This window comes from Entelurus aequoreus, linkage group LG01, assembly GCF_033978785.1.
Source record: "Entelurus aequoreus isolate RoL-2023_Sb linkage group LG01, RoL_Eaeq_v1.1, whole genome shotgun sequence".
NCBI lineage: Eukaryota > Metazoa > Chordata > Actinopteri > Syngnathiformes > Syngnathidae > Entelurus > Entelurus aequoreus.
The window spans coordinates 68,997,390-69,020,325 of NC_084731.1; the positions used below are offsets into that span (position 1 = coordinate 68,997,390).

General features: G+C 40.2%; 1 protein-coding gene across 4 annotated transcripts in view; it reads right to left on the reverse strand.

The window, feature by feature from the left end:
- Positions 1-22,936, reverse strand: part of LOC133656241 (polyamine-transporting ATPase 13A2-like) — a 56,398-nt gene that overhangs the window by 10,927 nt on the left and 22,535 nt on the right. For 3 of the 4 annotated variants that reach the window (XM_062057204.1, XM_062057187.1, XM_062057195.1), the window contains exons 12-25: positions 19,640-19,801; positions 19,429-19,551; positions 16,586-16,632; positions 16,316-16,504; positions 12,768-12,974; positions 9,847-9,957; positions 9,622-9,778; positions 9,397-9,508; positions 6,759-6,883; positions 6,521-6,681; positions 3,970-4,062; positions 3,815-3,894; positions 1,682-1,834; positions 1,300-1,620 (exon numbers count right to left, since the gene is read on the reverse strand). In XM_062057204.1, the coding sequence (XP_061913188.1) occupies positions 1,300-1,620; positions 1,682-1,834; positions 3,815-3,894; positions 3,970-4,062; positions 6,521-6,681; positions 6,759-6,883; positions 9,397-9,508; positions 9,622-9,778; positions 9,847-9,957; positions 12,768-12,974; positions 16,316-16,504; positions 16,586-16,632; positions 19,429-19,551; positions 19,640-19,801 (2,041 nt within the window). The remainder of the gene's footprint in view (positions 1-1,299; positions 1,621-1,681; positions 1,835-3,814; positions 3,895-3,969; positions 4,063-6,520; positions 6,682-6,758; positions 6,884-9,396; positions 9,509-9,621; positions 9,779-9,846; positions 9,958-12,767; positions 12,975-16,315; positions 16,505-16,585; positions 16,633-19,428; positions 19,552-19,639; positions 19,802-22,936) is intronic. The other variant, XM_062057214.1, reaches the window with a different exon arrangement.

Below are 22,936 nucleotides of genomic sequence, written 5' to 3' on the forward strand. Positions count from 1 at the left end.
CTGGAGCATTCAAAGTTCCTTTCACTGTAACTAAGGGGCCAAGCCCAACTCCTGAAAAACAACCCCACACCATAATTCCTCCTCCACCAAATTTCACACGAAATGTAACGTTCTCCTGGCAACCTCCAAACCCAGACTCGTCCATCAGATTGCCAGATGGAAAAGCGTGATTCATCACTCCAGAGAAGGCGTCTCCACTGCTCTAGAGTCCAGTGGCAACGTGCTTTACACCACTGCATCCCCCGCTTTGCCTTGGACTTGGTGATGTATGGCTTAGAATTAGATGCAGCTGCTCGGCCATGGAAACCCATTCCATGAAGCTCTCTGCGTACTGTACGTGGGCTAATTGGAAGGTCACATGAAGTTTGGAGCTCTGTAGCAACTGACTGTGCAGAAAGTCTTTGCACTATGCGCTTCAGCATCCGCTGACCCGTCTGTCAGTTTACATGGCCTACCACTTCGTGGCTGAGTTGCTGTTGTTCCCAAACTCTTACATTTTCTTCTAATAAAGCCGACAGTTGACTTTGGAATATTTAGATGTGAGGAAATTTCATGACTGGATTTATTGCACAGGTGGCATCCTATGACAGTTCCACGCTGGAAATCACTGAGAGCGGCGCATTCTTTCACAAATGTTTGTAGAAACAGTCTCCATGCCTAAGTGCTTGATTTTATACACCTGTGGCCGGGCCAAGTGATTAGGGCAACTGATTCTCATCATTTGGATGGGTGGCCTAATACTTTTGACAATATAGTGTATGTCAATAATTCATAACAACATTGATTTTGATTCATGATTATTTTTTGAGCAATGTCAGTTTTAAAGTAAAAAAAACCAGCAAGCATGGCAGCTTTGTGTAATTAGTCACACTGCAACTTTTTCTTGTTAAATTTCACCTGTTTGCTCTTTTATTTCACTTTGTTTTGTTTTTTTATAGTATTTGATGTGAAGTAAATATGTAAATATTTCATAACAACATTGATTTTAATTAATTATTATTGTTTTTAACAATGACAGTTCAAGAAAACAAAATCCCACAAAATTTATTTGGGATGCACTCATAAAAGTGTTAGAAATATACAAAATAAGTCTTTTGTTTTCTTTTTCTACTTTCAACGCTTAAGTCTCTAGTTTAACTTCAGAGCTATCCCTCGATTAAAAGTTTGTATTATTTTATTCTTATTATATTTGAGATATAGTATATATTTGACTTATTTTTGACCATTTTTATGGATTTTTGTTCAGATTTCTCCTCCCTGAGTCGGGACGCCCTGGTCCTTCACAGACTTTGCACTGACCAGTCCTGAGAGACGGTGAGGAAGAGCGCCGCCAGCTGGCCCAGGATCACTAGGGAGAAGTGGACCAGTAGGCTGCCGAAGACAGGGAGGGTCAGCAGGTTGGCAGGCGGCCTGCGGGGGTGGAGCTCCTCGCTGGGGCCTCCTCTACCCATCACCACGGCCAGCAGGGTCACCAGGACCAGGTCGGTGAACAGGAACTGCAGGTCGGCCATGTTGGTGCCCACGGTGTAGAGGACCAGCACTGAGGTGAACTGGATGATGCTGTAGGCGGCCATGTATCGGAAGAGGCTGAAGGAGGTGACCAGCGAGCATCGGCCTTCCCTGCAGGGGCCAGGACAAGTTGTCTTACGGTCCCTCCTCCCACTATACATCACACTCTTGCCTGATGAGCAGCGGCACGCAGCCGACGTTCCCCGTCTTGGAGGTGAACGGCGACGCGATGGAGGCCTCAGCTTCAGACAGAGACACCCCGATGTCGGCCGCTCTCAGGGCGCCGCAGTCGTTGGCGCCGTCGCCGCACATGCCCACCCGGTAGCTGTGGCAGACACAGAGAAATGGGGATGTGGTGGCAGTGCCGATACAAAAAGTCCACAAAAAACTAAGGTGAAGACATCACAGAAAATTTAAAACATCACAAAAGCACAAGGCTGATGCGACCAGCGGCACCATTTCTACATACAACTACAAAAGTAAAGCACCGGAAAACCCCAAAAAATGAGCAATAAATACCGCAAATTACGGACAACCGCTGCTTTTTTCCTACACTTTGAACCATGTGGCTTATAAAACAGTGCGGCTAATTCATAGATTTTTCTTCGATGACCGCCAGAGTACAAATAGTTTTAAAAAAAAAGCAAATACACTGAAAAGGTGTGTCATTGTTTGTGCTATGGCGCCATCTTTCAGGACGAGTTCGCCCACTGCTGGTTTTCATGCATATTTGTACGTGCTATCTAATGTAATCAAGCTAGCGTCGTTAGCACTAGCTAATATGCTAACATGTTTACGAGTGTCTGTGTTAGTATTATTAGCTTACAATAGCATTCTTTTTGTATTGTCTCAGTTTTGTAAATTTGAAACCGTAAGCCTTTTGGGATGATGGGCCGTCAGAAAGTTGTTTTGTAATGTGTTAGCAGTAGCTAATATGCTAACATGTTTATGAGTGTCTGTGTTAGTAACTTACAATGGCATTACTTCTGTATTGTTTCAGTTCCGTAAATTCACCAAAACGTCACTGAGGAGTTATTGAGTCTGTTTAGCTGATTGGAGAGCTAGCTTGCGCAGCTAGTGGGTCCATGACGAGGACTTCTGTTTTGTTTAATCAGCCGTTTTACTGCCGTGTTACAGACACTGTTTGGAAACAATTAAGGTACGTAAAAACATATGTACAGATTATTTCTATGAATAACGCTACAATATTTTAATATTTGGTCATTATGGTGGTACTTGGAGAGCCAAATGTTTTCTGAGGTGGTACTTGGTGAAAAAAGTTTGACAACCACTGCTGTAGTTTTTAGCGCTTCCATGGCGAGTCTACTGACAGATATACGTTTGAACCACACGCTACTTTATATTAAAAAGGCAAGATTGTTTTATAGATATCTCTGTAATATTCAAGCTCGTTTTGGCAATACTGATCCGATACTTTGTGCAAATATACCTAATGTGCCTGCTGAAATTGAAAAAGTTGTGTGTTTTCAAATAGCATATCTATCTTAAAAAAACAACAGTAAAAATATAAGAAAAAAGAGAAAATAATCTGAATGTAATATTTTTTTTTATAAACTTAGCCCCCTTTACTTCATGTTTTGTCTTTGTCTTTACTAAACATATGTTTTTTGCAAAAAAAAATTTAATAAAAACATTTAAAGACTGATCTAAACTATTGAAAGCTCTCAAAATAAAAATAAAACACTTAAAATATAAACAAAGTTTAGTTAGTTAATTATAAAAATTGAACAGTACTAACTTATGAAGTAATTAATGTGAAAAATTACAACAACCATTAAAAACACTGTTGAATGTGCAACTGAACATTAATATTTTCATACAGGCAAAATGTTTGACTACTAAGTTATGCAGTTACACAATCATATTAATATTATTATTATTATTCTATTCTTATATGGGAAAAAACAATAGTAAAAATTTAAGAAGGAAAAAAAAAAGGGTTTGTAATGAGAAAAAGCTGAAATGTTTGAACTATTAATAATAAACAATCACCAATAATAAAGCTGACAATGTACATGGCCCCTGCATACTTAAGATTTTTCAGTTGGTGGAAAGAGTTTGGACACCTCTGAACTATAAAGTATCAATATTTTGATTTGAGGATCAATATTAGAATATTAGGGAATGCAATCTCCTTTTTAAACTCGTGACGTTTTGCGGGCCTAATTGAAGTCATAAGGCCCGTGGGCCGTAGTTTGGACACCCTTGCCTTAAAACATTGTTAATACAACTTTAAGTTGACGTCAGTGTTCTTTTTTTTATATATTTGTGCACCTAAACTCACTTCAGCTTCTGCAGTTCTTTCACCAGCCGTGTTTTCTGGTCAGGTGCCATGCGTGCAAAGACTGTGGCTCGCATCAAAACCTGCAATGAGGTGATAGCGGCGCTTGTGTGAGGATCGGGGGAGAGAGTTCTGGTGCAGTGAACCGTGGTTGTCACCTTGGCCAGGTGTTCGGGGAAGTGGTCGCTGAGGATGTCGAAGGAAGTGCCGCCGAGAGCCAAGTGGTAGACCACGTCTCCTTGGTAGGCGCCCTGAGAGGTGAAGGGCATGGCATATAGATCAAGTTGGTAGTGAATTTAAGGAAAATAAAATGACACTTGTCTCGAGGAGGACAAACTAGCTACTGTAAACTCCCGACATGACACTTGTCTCGAGGAGGACAAACTAGCTACTGTAAACTCCCAACAATAAGCCGCTACTTTTTTCCAACATTTTGAACCCTGCGGCTTATAAAACGTCACGGCTAATTTGTGGATTTATTTTCGCTTCTTGCCATGTTTTGTGTTCAATAGTTTTCATTAAACCCTCCCAAGCTCGGACTGAAAAGGTGTTTTACTGTTTGTGCTATGGCGCCATCCTGTTTTGCCTTAAACCGAAAGTAAAACCGTCCACAGCGTTTCTACTCGTATGGATTCTTCATTCATCACTCCAAGCGACGTTTGTAAGTTTTACAATACAACTAAAACAATTCTTACTTACTAAACCGTCCAATGTGTGATGTCTGTAGGAGTGTTTATATGCACATTTGTTTGTGCTATCGTAATGTAATCAAGCTAGCGTCGTTAGCATTAGCTAACATGCTAACACCTTTACAAGTGTCTGTGTTAGTATTATTAACTTACAATAGCAATCTTTGTGTATTGTTTCAGTTCACTGTGGAGTTATTGAGTCTGTTTAGCTGATTGGAGAGCAGCCAGTGGGTCCATGACGATGACTTCTGTTTTGTTTGATCAGCCATTTCACTGCCATGTTACAGACACCGCTTGGAAACAATTGAGGTATGTAAATAAACATTTATGTGTAAATAACTCATTTCACAAGGTATATATATATATCTGCGGCTTATAGTCCAGTGCGGCAAAAATAGGGAAAATATTTTTTCCTTCTAAAATTTAGTGGGTGTGGCTTATATACCGGTGTGCTCTATAGTCCGGAAAATATGGTAAATAACATAACAATACTACTACTATTAATAATAATAATAATAATAATAATAATAATAATAGAGTTTTCCTCGATTATCCGCGTGTAAGTGAATTTATGCAAAGTAGGGACACTATTTTATGATTTTTAAGAATATTATTATATTGTTATTAAATAATTTTTAAGTCCTCCACACAGTTTTCACCCACTTATTAACACTTCACGTACTCATTTTAACATGAAACTTAAATATGATGTAAGGTGACACGCTACTTTGGAGCAACAAGTTCAAAGCAGGAAGTAACTTTTTACGAATGAGAGCATGAAATAAAATCAGTCCCTTGGGCACAAAACTGAAAATAATACAGCTCTCCAAAAAGTGCACTTCTGCTGCTATTTGACATAACTGTTTGTTATGATGCTTTGACATTTTTGCACTTTATTTCTTTATTGAAAGAAAATTCTATAAAGAGAAAAGTTGTTTGAAAATGTGGTTACAATGCTAAAAAATGAAAAGTTAAAGCTAAAAAAAAGAAATGCACTTTATTGAGTTAACATTATTTCTTTATAGGGGGAAACATGTGATGTTATGAGCCAGGGAATATAACAACTACACCTACCCAGCATGCAACGGGAGTGACGAGCATGCGCGGTAGCCCCGAAAAGTGTTGTTGCAGTCGCCACCCGGCAGCTAAGAATGAGGTTATGAGCACGCTGTGAAAGTAAACGTCAAGAACTCAGCCAACACGCCTCGTCTGCATTATTTATAATTAGACAGACAACACATATACAGTGTGATTTTGTTTTGTTTACAAGGAAAGAAAAACAAAAGTTAAAAAAGGGAGTCGTCATATATGTTGTATATATATGTATGTGCTGCGGTTGCTTTAAGAACGTTGCAACAGCTGCCGTAAAGGAGGTGCGTTGCTAGCCTAGTTGCTATGTTTCCGGTTGGTCGTAAAAGTGTTCGTCATGTGTTTGTACCCTGCTCAAATCTCTCAGTAAAGTTATTCATTGGATTATACCTTTTGTTTTGAACTTTATTACACCTTGGAGCGCTTTTTCCGGTCCATTTTTTTCCTGCTTTCGCTATCTGCGCCTCATTTCTTGTGATGTCCCACGGGGCATTTCTGGTCGGGGATCGTTTCGTTCACAGGGATTCGAATAAAGAACCAACTCTTTTTCTTTACTATAGTGGTCTCGATAAAGGGTACCGGTTCTCAAAAAGGGATTCGAGTCCGAAGACTCGGTTCTTTTCTAATCGAACAACCGGGAAAACCGGATTCGAGTATTATCCCTAATTGTAGCTGAGCTAGTCTCCAGCGCCCCCCGCGACCCCGAAGGGAATAAGCGGTAAAAAATGGATGGATGGATTATATAGAACAAATGTTTGAAAATATCCCCCATTTAACCAAAAAGTAGGTCTAATAAAATCAAATAAACATGTGCATGCGGACATGGCTAATGATAATGCTAGTGTAGATCCGTATGTATGTTTTTGGATTCATACTTGATTATGTGTGTGCTGGTTCAGTAAATTTCAAGACAAAGTGTTAGTTGACTGACCTGGGTTGGGACCACGGAACCCTCCCCGTCCTCCAGGTGGAACCTCAGTGTGGGCGTGGCCTGACTTGTGAGGGCACTGGCTTGGACAAACACCACCCCCTCGTCGGGCCGCACCATGCCGCAGTTTTTCGCCACGTTGACTGCAGTTAGAATGTTGTCGCCTGCGTGAAGGGCGACATCGCTTTTATTTAGCGCCTGTGACTTGGCGTGCACATTTGGCGTCGGGGTCGTCACTCACCTGTGACCATGACGGTGCGAAGCGTCGCCGTCCTCAGCGTGTTGATGACCTGGGAGCTTTCTGGCTTCACCAGGTTTTTCATCATGAGCAGACCCAAAAAGACCATTTCTTTTTCCACCTCGCCTCTGTGGTTAAAATTCAATGAGCTGCTCCTAAAAGTACCGAGTTATTGTGCAATACTAACAATATTCTAATAATACCAGTATTGTGCCGCTAATCACTAGCTGGCCACTAGCGGGCTAATCGCTGGACCGCAACTAGTATCCTAACCAGTAGCTGACAACTGGCGCGTCTATCGTTTAGCTGGTGACTACAATAGAATAGAATAAAGTTTTATTGTCATTATTACAGTGAACAGGTTCAAAGAACAATGAAATTGGAGCAGATCCCCCTAAGGTGCATACACAATAATATAGTAATATAAATAAAATAAATAAAAAAGAAGATATCTATCTATCTATCTATCTATCTATCTATCTATATATATATCCACACACATGCATGTATCCATACATATGCATATATATATACATATACACATACACACATACATACACATATATACACATATATACAGTACATATACACATATATATATGTATACATACATACATATATATATATATATATATACATACATATATATATATATACATACATACATACATATACATATATACAGTATACATATATACATACATACATACATACATACATATATATATATATACACATACATATATATATATATATACATACAGTGGGGCAAAAAAGTATTTAGTCAGCCACCCATTGATTGTCAATGGGTGGCTGACTAAATACTTTTTTGCCCCACTGTATATATACATACATACAAACATATATGTATACATACATATATATATGTGTGTATACATACATACATATATATGTATACATACATACATATATATGTATACATACATATATGTATATACCAGGGGTCGGCAACCCGCGGCTCCGGAGCCGCATGCGGCTCCTTGACCACTCTGATGCGGCTCAGCTACATACATTTCGACCCCCCGATTTTCCCAGGAGACTTATGGATCTCAGTGTCTCTCATAGATTACTCCCAGGGAAAAAACAATCCTATTTACACTCTAATTACTAAATAAAGGGCGTGCTCTAATTGCACTGCAGTAATTGTCCTCTATAGCAGTCTATACAGTCCCGCCACATGTTGCATGTTGTTATTAGTTACTCACAGGAGACAGCAAAGCATACTTACTCATCAGCCACACAGCTTACACTGACGGTAGCCGTATCAAACAACTTTAACATTGTTACGTTACAAATATGCGCCACACTGTGAACCCACACCAAAAAAGAATGAAAAACACATTTCTGGAGAACATCCCACCGTAACACAACATAAACACAACACAACCATTACCCAGAATCCCATGCAGCCCTAACTCTTCCGGTCTACATTATACACCCCCGCTACCACCAAATCCCCCCACACATCAACCCCCCCCCCCCCCCCCCTCTCCGTGCGTTGGTTGAGCGGAAGAGTTAGGGCTGCATGGGATTCTGGGTATTGGTACCGTCAGTGTAAGATGTGTGGCTGCTGAGGTAGTACGCCTTGCTGTCACTTACATGAGCAAGCTGAAACTGCATTCTACATGTGGTCGAGCAGGTACACTGTTAGGGCAGATTGTAGAGGATGCCAAATGCAGTGTCATCACGCTCTGATATTCTGGAGTCTCCCGGGAAAAATGAGAGGGTTGGCAAGTATGACGCTATCAAGCGCCATTCATTCAAAACTCGCGGGCTGCACTAACATCAAATTTCTACATTAAAGTGCGTGTGTCGGAGACCCCTGGTTAACATAGCACAAGGCATTTAAGCTTTGTATGCGGTGTTTTTCATTTTAAAAAAAATTTTGTGGCTCCCATTACTTTCTTTAATTTGTGAAACTTGCCAAAATGGCTCTTTGAGTGGTAAAGGTTGCCGACCCCTGGTATATACATATATATACAGTATACATATATAAACACATATATATTATGTTTTGTCTTTCATTACGTTTTACTTCTGTTACTCTATGTAAAAAAATAAATATATATATACATTATATATATATAAATAATATATATAATTTCCACATTGTGGGATAAATAAAAGCATTTCCTATCTTATAGACACACACATATGTATATATACACACATACACACACTATTTACATATACATATATATATACACACACACACAAATGTATATAAAACATACACACACATATATATATACATTGTTATATATGATATATAATATATACATACATTATATATGATATATATTTATACATGTAGATATATTCAAATATGTTCACACATTAATACATACATACATATACACAAATGTAGTGTATATAATACATATACACGCACATATTGTTATATTTAAATGATATATATTATATATACAGTATATTAAAATATTTATTTGTATATTTATGCGCACACACACATATATACATACATATAAGCGCACACACACACACACACACACACACACACACACACACACACACACACACACACACACACACACACACACACACACACGCACGCACGCACGCACGCACGCACACACACACACACGCACGCACGTCCTACCGTTCAATAGTGCTGAGATCAGCACGGTGGTCCACTGGTTTGTAGGCCAGAGCAAGAACTCTGAGGCCTTCGCTGGAAAAGATGCGTAGTTTGCTTGAGAAGTCTGGTGGCACTGTCAACATAAAGCAGTTTATTTCCTATGAAAAAAGCATCCAGTTTGTAAAAAGGTGCACATATGACCCCAGAGTAGAGTTGGACACGTTTCCCTTCAATCCTCATTCTGACCTGTGTCTTGTCGGCAGAGGCCGGCCACCATCTCAGGGGAGCCCTTCATGAAAGCCAGAGCTGAGCGCCCCCCGGAGGCCACCGTCACCACACTCATCCTGCGCAGGGCCGAGGAGAAGGTGAACCTCCGCACTATTGCCAGGGCCTGGCTTGCAGACTGTCGGGAGAAAACCAAGATGTGACCACGGGGAACCGCCGGCTGAAACGACCGATGACGACGCTCACACTTTCGGGAAAAGGGAACGGCCTTAAAGGAGGTCTCAGCACCGCTAAAACTCTGTGGCCTGCGAACTCGGCATCCAGCGCCTCAGCGCCCTCTCCAGGCTCCTGGAGGGACTGCAACAGGAGCACAACAATGTGGTTCTGCAGCTCCAAACATGTCAATAAAGTGCATTTCATATCAAAACTGGGAGAAAGCGGGAATTCAACCGGGAACTCTGATTACTAAACAACATTTACCGTAAAAATAAGCCGCTACTTTTTATGCTATGAACCCTGCGGCTTATAAATCGGTGCGGCTAATTTATGGATTTTTCTTTGCCGACTGTCACAATACAAATAACAAGCAAAGACACTGAAAAGGTGCGTTATTTTTTCTGTTATAGCGCCATCTTTTGGACGAGGAACCGGAAGTACAGGTCCTGTTCTGTCTTCTAATCAGCCATAGTTTCTACTCATGATTTTTCATTCATCGCTCCAAGCAACATTTGCAAGTCTTACAATGTAACTAAAACAATTCTTACTTACTAAAGCGTCCCATATGTGATGTTTGTAGGAGTAATGTAATCACGCTAGCGTCGTTAGCATTAGCTGATATGCTAACAGGTTTACGAGTGTCTGTGTTAGTATTATTAATGGCATTCTTTTTGTATTATTTCAGTTTCACAAATTTCTCAGTAAATTGACCAAAACGTCAGCGTGAAATTATTGAGTCTGTTTAGCTAATTGGAGAGCTAGCTTGCGCAGCTAGTGGGTCCACGACGATGACTTGTGTTTTGTTTGATCAGCCATTTTACTGCCGTGTTACAGACACCGTTTGCAAACAATTAATGTATGTAACATTTACAAAATATTTCATTTCACAACGTATACATCAGCGGCTTATAGTGGATTTTTTATATGTGGAATTTGTTTACAATCTTTTTGTAAGACAAGAACGTTGCGCTCTATAGTCGGTAAAATACGATGTTGATGGGTTCCGGTGACCATGGATGAGATGCTGGCTGTCCAGAGTTGGGACCCGGGGTGGACCGCTCGCCTGTGCATCGGTTGGGGACGTCTCTGCGCTACTGACCTGTCTCAGCTCGGGATGGTCTCCTGCTGGCCCCACTATGGACTGGACTCTCACTGTTATGTGGATCCACTAGGGACTGTACTTAGAGGGGGGGTTACCCACATATGCGGTCCTCTCCAAGGTTTCTCATAGTCATTCACATCGACGTCCCTTGTGTGGGCTCTGTGCCGAGGATGTCGTTGTGGCTTGTGCAGCCCTTTGAGACTTTTGTGATTTAGGGCTATATAAATAAACATTGATTGATTGATTGATGGAGGCTTTTGGAGGTTTTAGACCGTTTTACAGGCGGAATACAGCGAATCCTATTGCCTCATTTTTAGCTGACTTTTGCTAGCGTTTATTTACGATTTAGAATTCATTAAAAAAAACATGTGTTCTTGTCTTACAAAAAGATTGTAAATGATAGACGAAATTCGAAAAAAAAGTGCAGTTCTACGCTTTATTTTAAGATGTGTAGCAAAGCCCTCCCCGCCACAAAGCTGTCCTCTGTGGGCGTAAACAGGTAGCAGGCTCATCTAGCTGTCAGATGTCATTTCACGGTTAACGAGACCAAAATGATCAAGGTTATTTTTATTCACTATTATGTGCTCAAAAAGTACTTATACTCACATTGAAGTATTTTGACTAAGTTATATTCACTAAAATAAATAGACATACAGTTAGAAAAGCCACAACCGTATTTCCCGAACTATAGAGCGCACATTTACCCCCCATATTTAAAGTTAAAGTTAAAAGTTAAAGTACCAATTATTGTCACATACACACTAGGTGTGGTGAAATTTGTCCTGTGCATTTGACCCGTCCCCTTGTTCACCCCCTGGGAGGTGAGGGGAGCAGTGGGCAGCAGCGGTGCCGCGCCTGGGAATCATTTTGATGATTTAACCCCCAATTCCAACCCTTGATGCTGAGTGCCAAGCAGAGAGGTAATGGGTCCCACCGGACTATAAGCCGCACATACTGTATATACACTCGAAAACGTGTTAGCATATTGTCCAATGCTAACGACGCTAGCTTCATTACATTACTATAGCGCGTACAAATTTGCATGGAAACACTTCTACGGACATCACACATGGGACGCTTGAGTAAGTAAGATTTGTTTTAGTTATATTGTAAAACTTACAAACGTTGCTTGGAGCGATGAATGAATAATCCATACGAGTAGTAACGCTATGGACGGCTAGAAAACTGAACAGCAATCCGGTTAAAAAAACGAAAAAAAGTACTACCGATAAATGGAGACACTGCAGCACCTGCAGTGAGCGAATTTGTCCAGAAGATGGCGCCATAGCACAAACAAGAACACCCTCCAAGTGTTTTTGCCTGTTTATTTTTTGTGAAATGATTTATTTTATTGTTGTCAGCGAAGAAAAATCCATAAATTGACCGCAGGGTTCGAAGTGTAGGGAAAAAAAGTAGCAGCTCATAGTCCTGAATTTACCGTACTTTGCACGTTTTAAGCTTCACTGGCGTTTTAGTTCTATTATTTAATCTGTTTTAATAGCTAAGCTTTTATCCTTTATAATATCTTATTTAAGATTTGTTTCAATGAAAAGTGCGTCTCAAATCAAATCTATTATATTAGTTATTATTTCTGGCAGCGTAAAAACACCTGATATTTCTCTGAGTATAGAAGGGTCACTCTGTTCTAAGGGAGCACACAGTAACGTGTTTATTTAGGTTTAAATTGGGGTATGTCCTTTCTTAATGGGAAACGATGTTAATGTCTCTTGTTTTCATGTTAGCATTTAAGCCAGCGAGTTGATTAAAGTGCAGTTACCAATCATGTTTTTTGTCCATCATTTCAATTCAAAACGCTACAGGTGGCGTGTAGGCAGTGTTGGGCTCCTACCCAGCCGGTGGACTTGAGCATTTTCAGCTCCAGGGGGTCCCCAAGGGGCTGCCCCTGCAGCAGGGTCACAGTGTGGCAGCAGGCCAATGCCGAGAGCATGTGCCCCGGCGAGAGAAGTCTGGGGTCCGAGACCACCTGCGAGAACCCGGCAGGTCCGCTCTCCGTCACTCCCCACACGTCCAGCCCCTCCTCTGTCAGAGTTCCTGTCTGGACAGCACACAGGGGGCTTAGAGACGAGGTCACTCAACTGCAGAAAGTACAAGGACCAATTAACTAACGAGGGCTGCAACCATTCGTGGGTTAGAAAGAAAGCATTGTCTGGGATTTTGTTGCTTCGATCGTTCGTTTTAATGACTGCTTTAGTGCGCCTATTGGTGATGCAGCTAGCGCTGCCGGTGATGTGGCCCAGTGTGTGTGTGTGGGAAGGGGGGCGGGGCTCGTGGTGTGCGGCGAGAGATAAGCTAGAACAAAGTGGAAAGAGAGCAAAGAGCTGAGAGAAGATGAGTTTTAGGATCGTTTAAAACAGGTTTTCTTAACCTTTTTTGACCTTGGGGCCCAACCTTTTGACTACAGAGGGGCCCGGGGCCCACTCAAATATTAACACAGAATTAGTAATATTACTCTTGATGTAGATAGATAGTACTTTGATTCCTTCAGGAGAGGTCCCTCAGGAATGTTAATGGTAGTCAATATTTATATCTAACCCACTTACATTGAACAGGATAAACCTTGTCAAATGATATTAAACATGTGTTAATCATAAAGATTATTATTAAGCCTTAGGTTAGGCTGATTATAAAAATAAGTACCAAATACATTGCAAAAGAAGATATTCAAAAACACTGAGAAAAAAAATACATACAATTACAAAGTGCTAAAAAAAATACATTATAACAAAATTAATAATATATATGTTTTATAAATAAACATCATATAGACCAGGGGTCCCCAAACTACGGCCCGCGGGCCGGATCCGGCCCGCAGGCGTCCAAAATCAGGCCCGTGGGAAGTCCCAAGTATAAAAAAAAAATACAAAAATTAAAATTAAAAATTAAAAAAATTAATATTTCTGTCTTTTCTTATCCACTTTGTACCGCTTGCTACTCACGGTGTCTCCTAGCCGCTCAGGCAAATCATATTGTCTAAAAATGCATTTTCTCATCGATAACGTGACATTATCGCGCGTGCGGAAAGTGCGCTATATATATAATATATAGTATATAATATATATATATATATACACAGCCCGGCCCCCGGCCAAATGGTTTTAACCCAATGCGGCCCCCGAATCAAAAAGTTTGGGGACCCCTGATATAGACTAAAAACTGATGAAAATTGACTGCATAACTATTCAAATGTGTTATGAGTATTACAATTTACAAACTATGTTGTGCTTAAATAGATACATTCTAACAAAAATAATCATAATATATGTTTCTGAAATAAAAGCGCAAATGAAAATACAGCTTTACCACTTGATTCATAATTTTTGCACTTAAAACGGGTCCTATTATGATTTTTCTTCTACATTTAAATGCCTTCCTTGTGGTCTACATCAGTGGTTATACGCCCAACTTCTCCACTACAGAGGGGCCCGGGGCACACTCAAATATTTACACCAAATGAGTAATCTTACTCTTGATGTTAATGGCATTCAATAAATATATCTAACCTACTTACAGTTGAATAAGATAAACCTTGTCCAATGATATGAACGCATGTGATCATCACAAAGATTGTTATTATGGGTTATACTTGTATAGCGCTTTTCTACATTCAAGGTACTCAAAGCGCTTTGACACTATTTCCACATTCACCCATTCACACACACATTCACACACTGATGGCGGGAGCTGCCATGCAAGGCCCTAACCACAACCCATCAGGAGCAAGGGTGGAGTGTCATGCTCAAGGACGTGACGAGGTTAGTAGAAGGTGGGGATTGAACCAGGAACCCTCAGGTTGCTGGCACGGCCACTCTCCCAACCGCGCCACGCCGTCCCCAATTATTATTAAGGTTTAGGTCAGACTGATTACAAAAATAATATCACTCATAAAATATACAGCAAAAGAATAGATACATGAACACTTATTTAAAAAAATAAATTTACAAACAAGTGCTAAAATGAATACATTCTAACAAAATCAATAATATATATGTTTCCTAAATTAACATCATATAGATTAAGAACTGATGAAAAATGACTTTGCATATTTATTATAAATTACAATTATTGATTACAATTTACAAACTATGTAGTGCTTAAATAGATAAAGTCTAACTAAATGAATAATAAATAATAATAATCAAATGCTATTTAGGCTAGCTGTATGTACATATGGCATCATTATGCCTCGTTTGTAGGTATATTTGAGCACATTTAATTTCCTTATGTCTTCTGTGTATTTCATTTATATTTGCATGTCTCATGACACATTATCTATATGTAATATTGGCTGCATTTCTGATAGTTGTTTGTGTGCCATGTTGTTCCAGACCACAGCAGACATTACCCAGCTTGCAAAGATTGTGATAAATCCATAAATCCGTTTCCTTTAACTTGGACACACACATCTATGCCTTTGGTCATTCTAAGACAGTCTTTTCCAGGAGTTCTCACCCTCTGAGAAGCCTCCGTTCTACGAATATTTACCAATGTTGTAAAAATGTGTAGAATAAATATTACATTTCAACATTTATGTCAACTAAGATTTGTGCCAGCCTGCGACACATAGTCATTTTCATAGTAGGCTAATAAAGCTATAAAAATAAGACTTTTAAAGTCATTTTGATAGTAGGCTAATATTGCTAATATAGACACATCATGTATTGTCTTCATTATCACGCTTATGTAAGACTTTTCAAGTCATTTTGATAGTAGGCTAATACAGACACATTATGTGTTGTCTTCATTATAACACTTATATAAGACTTTTACAGTCATTTTGATAGTAGGCTAATATAGCTAATATAGACACTTACATCATGTGTTGTCTTCATTATAACACTTATATAATACTTTTAAAGTCATTTTGATAGTAGGCTAATATAGCTAATATAGACACATCATGTGTTGTCTTCATTATAACACTTATGTATATAAGACTTTTAAAGTAATTTTGATAGTAGGCTAATAAAGCTAATATAGACATGTGTTGTCTTCATTATAACACTTGTGTAAGACTTTTAAAGTCATTTTGATAGCAGGCTAATATAGACACATCATGTGTTGTCTTCATTATAACACTTATATGAGACTTTTAAAGTAATTTTGATAGTAGGCTAATAAAGCTAATACAGACACTTACTTCATGTCTTGCCTTTTTGCTCCTGGCTCTTGGAAAAGACAGTCACACTCCCTCCCCTCCTCTCCCCTTCCCTCCCTTCTCTGTGTCTCCCCTGCTCGCCACTTAGTCTCATCCTGTCTTGTTTAACTATCTTGTTGGTTCTATTTGCAACGCGCTCCAAAATCTAAACAATGGAATTGATCAACTGGCATTTGGTATACACACACACACACAAAAAACAAAACAATGCCAATCCTCACCTTGTCAAAGCAGAAGAGCGACACCTTGCCACTGATATTGATGCGCGGAGGACTGATACAGAAGATGCCTTGCTTCTTCAGCCTGTGCTGGGCATAGATGGTGCCTGTGGTGATGGCGGCGGGCAGGGCTGGCGGCACCACGATGGTGACTAAATCCAAAGCCCGAATCACCATCTGGATCCAGCTCATCTGGAGACATAGTCCTCGCTCGGTGAGGTGGACTCGGAAAAACAAGCAGGTCCAGGGGTTTTTAATCCAGTGTGCACTTACATCAAACCAGGAGAAGACAACCAGACTGTAAATGGTCCCCAAGAAAGCTGTATCAAGAAGAAAGATACTTTTAAAACTGTTGAAATGATGGCCAATAGGGTGACATGCTACATCAGGCCTAATGGGCTCGATGAAACCATTCAAACTAGGGTTGCTCTTGTATGCAGTACTCCTGCCGCTCCACAGGGGGCAACAGTGAAGCATATGTGTCACAATGAAGCAGCAGTGGGGGGAGTCGAAAAAGACCATGTTCAACTCTGAAAAAAATCTAAATTAATTGCAAAAATCAGATTTTTAACTATGTCAGGACATCAAAGGGTGTTCTGCCCACAGCAAATGTTCGAGTCCTTTCTTAGCGGACCTTTTTAAACGACAGAATGGTAGAAATCCACACGTGTAAGCTTCATCAGTCAAATCTTTGCAAGTAGATATTTTGAATAAATATATTTTGTTTGTTTTGTATTGAAATTGCTGACTTTGGGATTTTGTATTCGTGGTCGTGTTGTCTGAGAGTAACTCTGCCGATAAAGCTCGTTTGATACATGTAGCGCTCAATTTGACCAGTACAGGGCGATAATGCTAAATACATCGTGTGGAATGTTTACATGCGTAAACATCTGTAGTTTATTGTGTGAATATATCAACACTAAACCTATTTGATTGATGGAAAATACACAATGGACATTATATTTGTGTAATGTGTATTTTTTTTATGTTTGTATTTTCAGTCTTACGAACCTAAATAAAGGAAGAAGTGTAAAGAAATAAAACTGAGGAAGGAGAAGAATTCAGAAGAAGGAACATCCATCCTCAAAACTTCTGGAGCTTCTGTTTATTCATGCTGTTAACTATCTATCGAGCTGCACACGCTGGAAACGAGTAGGGCAGAATAATGAATTTATTGACATTGCGGTGTGAAAACCCATGTGTTTACAAAACCCAAAGCCAGTGAAGTTGGCATGTTGTGTAATTCGTAAATAAAAACTTGTCACTGTGTGGTGTTTCCTGGGAAATGTGTTTCAAACTAAATATATTTCAAGTCTGAAATACACTGATACATTAATGTGGGGAATATTTAAAGTCTTCTCAGTTATTTATCTATGAAAATAGGTATTGCTTGTTCCTAACCCGCAGCTAGTTTAGCTTAGCTGACATCCTACTAAATGGTACGTGTGCAACAGAATTAAACATGCTTTGATTCAAACTTACCAGTGTGACAATGCTGTGAACATGCCAACATGTACCAGGTGATGGCGTTAAAGGGCATGTTTGATTGTCTCACTGCTGCTATCCAGGCTATTCATGGTCTCTTTATTAGCTCACTATGCTGGAAATGAGACCAATTTCACCAAGTCAGTTGTTTTTTCCTGAAGCTATAATGAGAACCATTGTGGCAGTTTTGAACTTGTTAAAGAAAAAAACAGAACTTTAGGACAGTGTCCTGCATTCAGCCATGTAAATAAGCTATTCAGACCACAATGCATTGCGTTTTCCACATCAAACTTTCCAGCCCTACGAGTTCGAGTTATACGCTACTTTGCACTAAAAACAGCAACAGCGGAGGATACACGTGCATGTAAGAGCCAGTCTGCCCCACAACAAGAGGATGGGAGAACAAGAAGGAACTTGACTACAATGTCGGACTCGCGCTAAGCACTTTGGGTAAATTTCTGGTGACGTCACAAAGGCAAAGTGCGTCACAAAAGTCTATAAAATGCAAATGGCTTGTTTGGAGAAAGTTTGAAAGAAGACAATAATGTTTTATAAATATGTCCGGGACTTACAGTATGCAGATCCAAAGAGGTAAGAAAAGTTGGATTTGCAAAACAGGGTCCCTTTAAAGCAGACCTGGGCAAAATACGGCCCGCGGGCCACATGCGGCACGTTAAGATTATCAATCCAGCCCGCTGGACATTTGACACTATTTTTTTAGACCTTTAACATTAAAACTGTCGGCGCCATTCCGATGTGCAGTGCTGTTTTTAAATTACCGTAAGTCTTGAACTATAGAAAGTATTTCAATTTTGGGTGTTATACGAGTTAATTATGGTAATCTACGTCACAGAAGCTCAGACGAGGTTTCAAACCAGAGTCGGCGGGGCTTGTTTTCAGAGCAGCCAGCCTAAAACGCGTGTGTGGAAGCAGATTTTTTCGTGATAATCTATCATATTGTGTTTATTACACTTTGCAATCATATTTTGCTTTTTTTTTTTACATTTCTATTGTGTTTTGCTTGGTCTGAGAAGTAAAAGAGGAGCGACATTCATATGTTGTTAATATTCAGTGTTTTATTGTTCATCGTTAATATTGTAAATCCTACTTTCTTTATTTTCATGTACATTTTGGGTGTCCCATTCAGTAAAAAACTGTAAAATTCCATTCCGTTTTTTTGAGGTGGTCTGTCATAACTTTTTTTTAATTCTGTCGGACATTGTGACTTTTGGCAATATGTTCCTGAAAAAAGGGACCCAAACACACATACTGCACAGCAGATTTTTACAGCTAAATGTGTACGTATAATTTATACACACGTACACCTTGGCCCCCCAGACACATATTTTTCTCTCAATGTGGTCCCCCGAGTCAAAATATTTGGCCAGCTCTGCTTTAAACAGTAGAACAAGACACAAGCGCTAGCATCCAGCGTAGCTACGTGAGCGACATGCTAACATTGCTCACATTTTACCAGTGCTTGTTCAGCTGAAGAAACACAATTAAACTTACAGATCTCACATCTGTAGCCGACTCTGCATGTTATTTTAAGACATGTAGCGAAGCCTCTTTTTTTTGGTCTTTTTTTTGGTGTCCATATGTTAATCAACTCGCTGTATCTGCGCTCTTACCCAATACACCCAAGACAATGAGGAACTTGGTGGCATCTCGGTAGAAGCGGAAGTTGGTAGGCTGAGGGTACAAAATGGAGCTGACCAAGCTACCTTTGGCGGTGAAAAACCCTACGGATGACACTAATTGTTATTATTGTTGTCACTATTATGAAGCAAGGGCTTGAACGTTCAGGAGCAATGAAAAACCTGCTTCATTTTGTCTGCTCACCTGTGCCGGTGACGACGGCAACACCACCACAACCAGAGGGCCCCCCACCTTTGGCCCGGATGAGATGTGTTCCACAGAACAGTGCATGCTTGCGCTCAGCTTCTGACGTGTACCTCCTCTCAGAAGGTGGTAGGGGGGTTTTCAGCACTGGGACGCTCTCGCCTGCAGGCAGGTAAGAGTCTTTGAGGGATGGGTACCGTTCACATTTCAACTCGATACAGGTATTTAAAGGGGAACCGCACTTTTTGGGGAACCTTGCCTATTGTTCACAATCATTATGAGAGACAAGAAGACAAAAGTTTTTTTTCCCCATTCTGACATAAAAATCGTCTCGTCTAGGTGACTAGCAATGCAGCTGGATTAATCAATTCCACCTCTAAATCACTTCAAAAATGCATTCAAAAACATTCACCAATACTTCATTTATGTTATGTACCTGTACAATAACCAAACTGTAGCAACATTGTTATTGTAAGAGTGAACACTGAGGAACTATTTTTCTATCATACGAACACATCGGCGTGCTACGGTATTAGCCATAAAAGCTAACTACGGCAAGGGATAAGCTAGCTTCTACGACAAGAAACACGTTTGAGTTTGTAATGTACAACACAATGTGATAGGACACCAATCTGTACTGAGTGAAAAACATGAACAATCATATCACAGTATCCATCCATCCGTCCGTCCATCCATTTTCTTCCGCTTATCTGAGGTCGGGTCGCGGGGGCAGCAGCCTAAGCAGGGAAGCCCAGACTTCCCTCTCCCCAGTCACTTCGTCGAGCTCCTCTCGGGGGATCCCGAGGCGTTCCCAGGCCAGCCGGGAGATAGTCTTCCCAACGTGTCCTGGATCTTCCCCGTGGCCTCCTACCGGTGCCCGAAACACCTCCCTAGGGAGGCGTTCGGGTGGCATCCTGACCAGATGCCCGAACCACCTCATCTGGCTCCTCTCCATGTGGAGGAGCAGTGGCTTTACTTTGAGCTCCCCTCCGGATGACAGAGCTTCTCACCATATCTCTAAGGGAGGGACCCGCCACCCGGTGGAGGAAGCTCATTTCGGCCGCTTGTACCCGTGATCTTGTCCTTTTGGTCCTAACCCAAAGCTCATGACCATAGGTGAGGATGGGAACATAGATCGACCGGTAAATTGAGAGCTTTGCCTTCCGGATCGATACAGCGTCAGCATTACTGAAGACGCCGCACCGATCCGCCTGTCTATCTCACGATCCACTCTTCTTCCATTCGTGAACAAGACTCCGAGGTACTTGAACTCTTCCACTTGGGGCAAGATCTCCTCCCCAACCCAGAGATGGCACTCCACCCTTTTCTGGGCGAGAACCATGGACTCACACTCGGCTGCAAACCGATCCAGTGAGAGCTGAAGATCCTGGCCAGATGAAGCCATCAGGACCACATCATCTGCAGAAAGCAGAGACCTCATCTTGCAGAAACCAAACCGGATCCCCTCAACGCCCTGACTGCGCCTAGAAGTTCTGTCCATAACAGTTATGAACATAATCAGTGACAAAGGGCAGCCTTGGTGGAGTTTAATCCTCATTGGTCCAACTTACTGCCGGCAATGCGGACCAAGCTCTGACACTGATCATACAGGGAGCGCCACAATCAGACAGTCCGATACCCCATACTCTCTGAGCACTCCCCACAGGACTTCCCGGGTTACACGGTTGAATGCCTTCTACAGTATCTGTAAAGTATTAAATATGGGCTCCAAATATCAGTTATCGCCCTCCGTGACTATTAATAATTGGTATCGGCCATGGAAAAAACATATAAGGCGATCTCTAAACACAACCAATGTTGTAATAGGAGCAAACTGCTGTGTCAGCATTAATAGCGCTTACAAGTTGATGACTTTCACACCTGTAGCTGAGTAGCAACATTTTAAAGTGCACACAGAGGCAGATCAAGCCTATTTTACTTCAAATGCAGCTACTGCCATCTAGTTAAGTCTATTTTTAGCATGCTTTGTCAAGACGTCGCCTACAGCCACAGCTGTTAATGCATAGCTGTTATCTGATTAAAGGGGAAGTGTACTTTTTTTGGAATTTTAGACTATCGTTCCAAATCATTATGAGAGTCAAGAACACAAAAGGTTGTTTTTTTGCATTTTAACATGTAAAAATCGTCTCATTGTAGGTGGCTAGCAATGCAGCTGATGGGAGCAATCAGTTCTACCTCTAAATCACTTTAAAAATGCATTAAAAAATAGTCAACAATACTTCATGTATGTTCTGTAACCTGTATAATAACCAAGCTGTAGCAACATTGTAATTGTAAGAGTGAGGAACTCACTTTTTCTAGCGTACTAACACATCGGCATGCTACGGTATTAGCCGTAAACCCTAACTATCGAAAGAGATAGCTAGCTTTTTTCTTTTTTAAGTTTGTAATACACAACACTGTGATAAAACACCAATCTTACTGAGTGAAAAACATGAACAATCATATTACAGTATCTGTAAAGGATTATTTCATGTTTTGTTTGTACACAGCTAGCCAGACAGGTTATGTACTGTAGTTGTACTGCGTGTATCATGATCAATATCAATTAATTGATATAATTATTTTTCCAGTTTATTTGGGTAAGCACTCCATTTACTCCATGAGTCAAGTTCCACATTTACATCATCAAAGTTACTTTCAACTCACTCACTTGACATGATTAGAACACGCTCGCGTTTGTTTCCGGAAGTAGGAACACACATTTGTTGCCAGTAGTCGGAAGTCTGTTACTACATTATATATACAGTATACTTGCAGTGTGTATATTGTACATATTACATATTGTTATGAAGGTGTATTACTACATTATATATTTAAATATATATATATATACTGTATATATATATATATATATATATATATACTTGCAGTGTGTATATTGTACATATTACATATTGTTATGAAGGTGTGTATATGAAACGTTGGAGGGTTTTGAAGTTGTTTTAGAGACTTTGAAGGCTACAACGGTGATTTCTATTAGCCACATCTTCCAAGCATTTTTTATAAATTATAAAATTCTTTTAAAAAAAAAAAGACGTGTTCTTGTCTCTCATAATGATTGTGAACAATGGGCAAAATCCCCAAAAAGTGCAGTTCCCCTTTAATGGTACCAATTATCAGTACTTTTGAGTGCGTTGATAAATGTCAATTGTTTGGTAACAGTTAGAGATTCTACCTCAGTAGAAGCATTTAAGTCCCATCTTAAAACTCATTTGTATACTCTAGCCTTTAAATAGACACCCCTTTTAGACCAGTTGATCTGCCGTTTCTTTT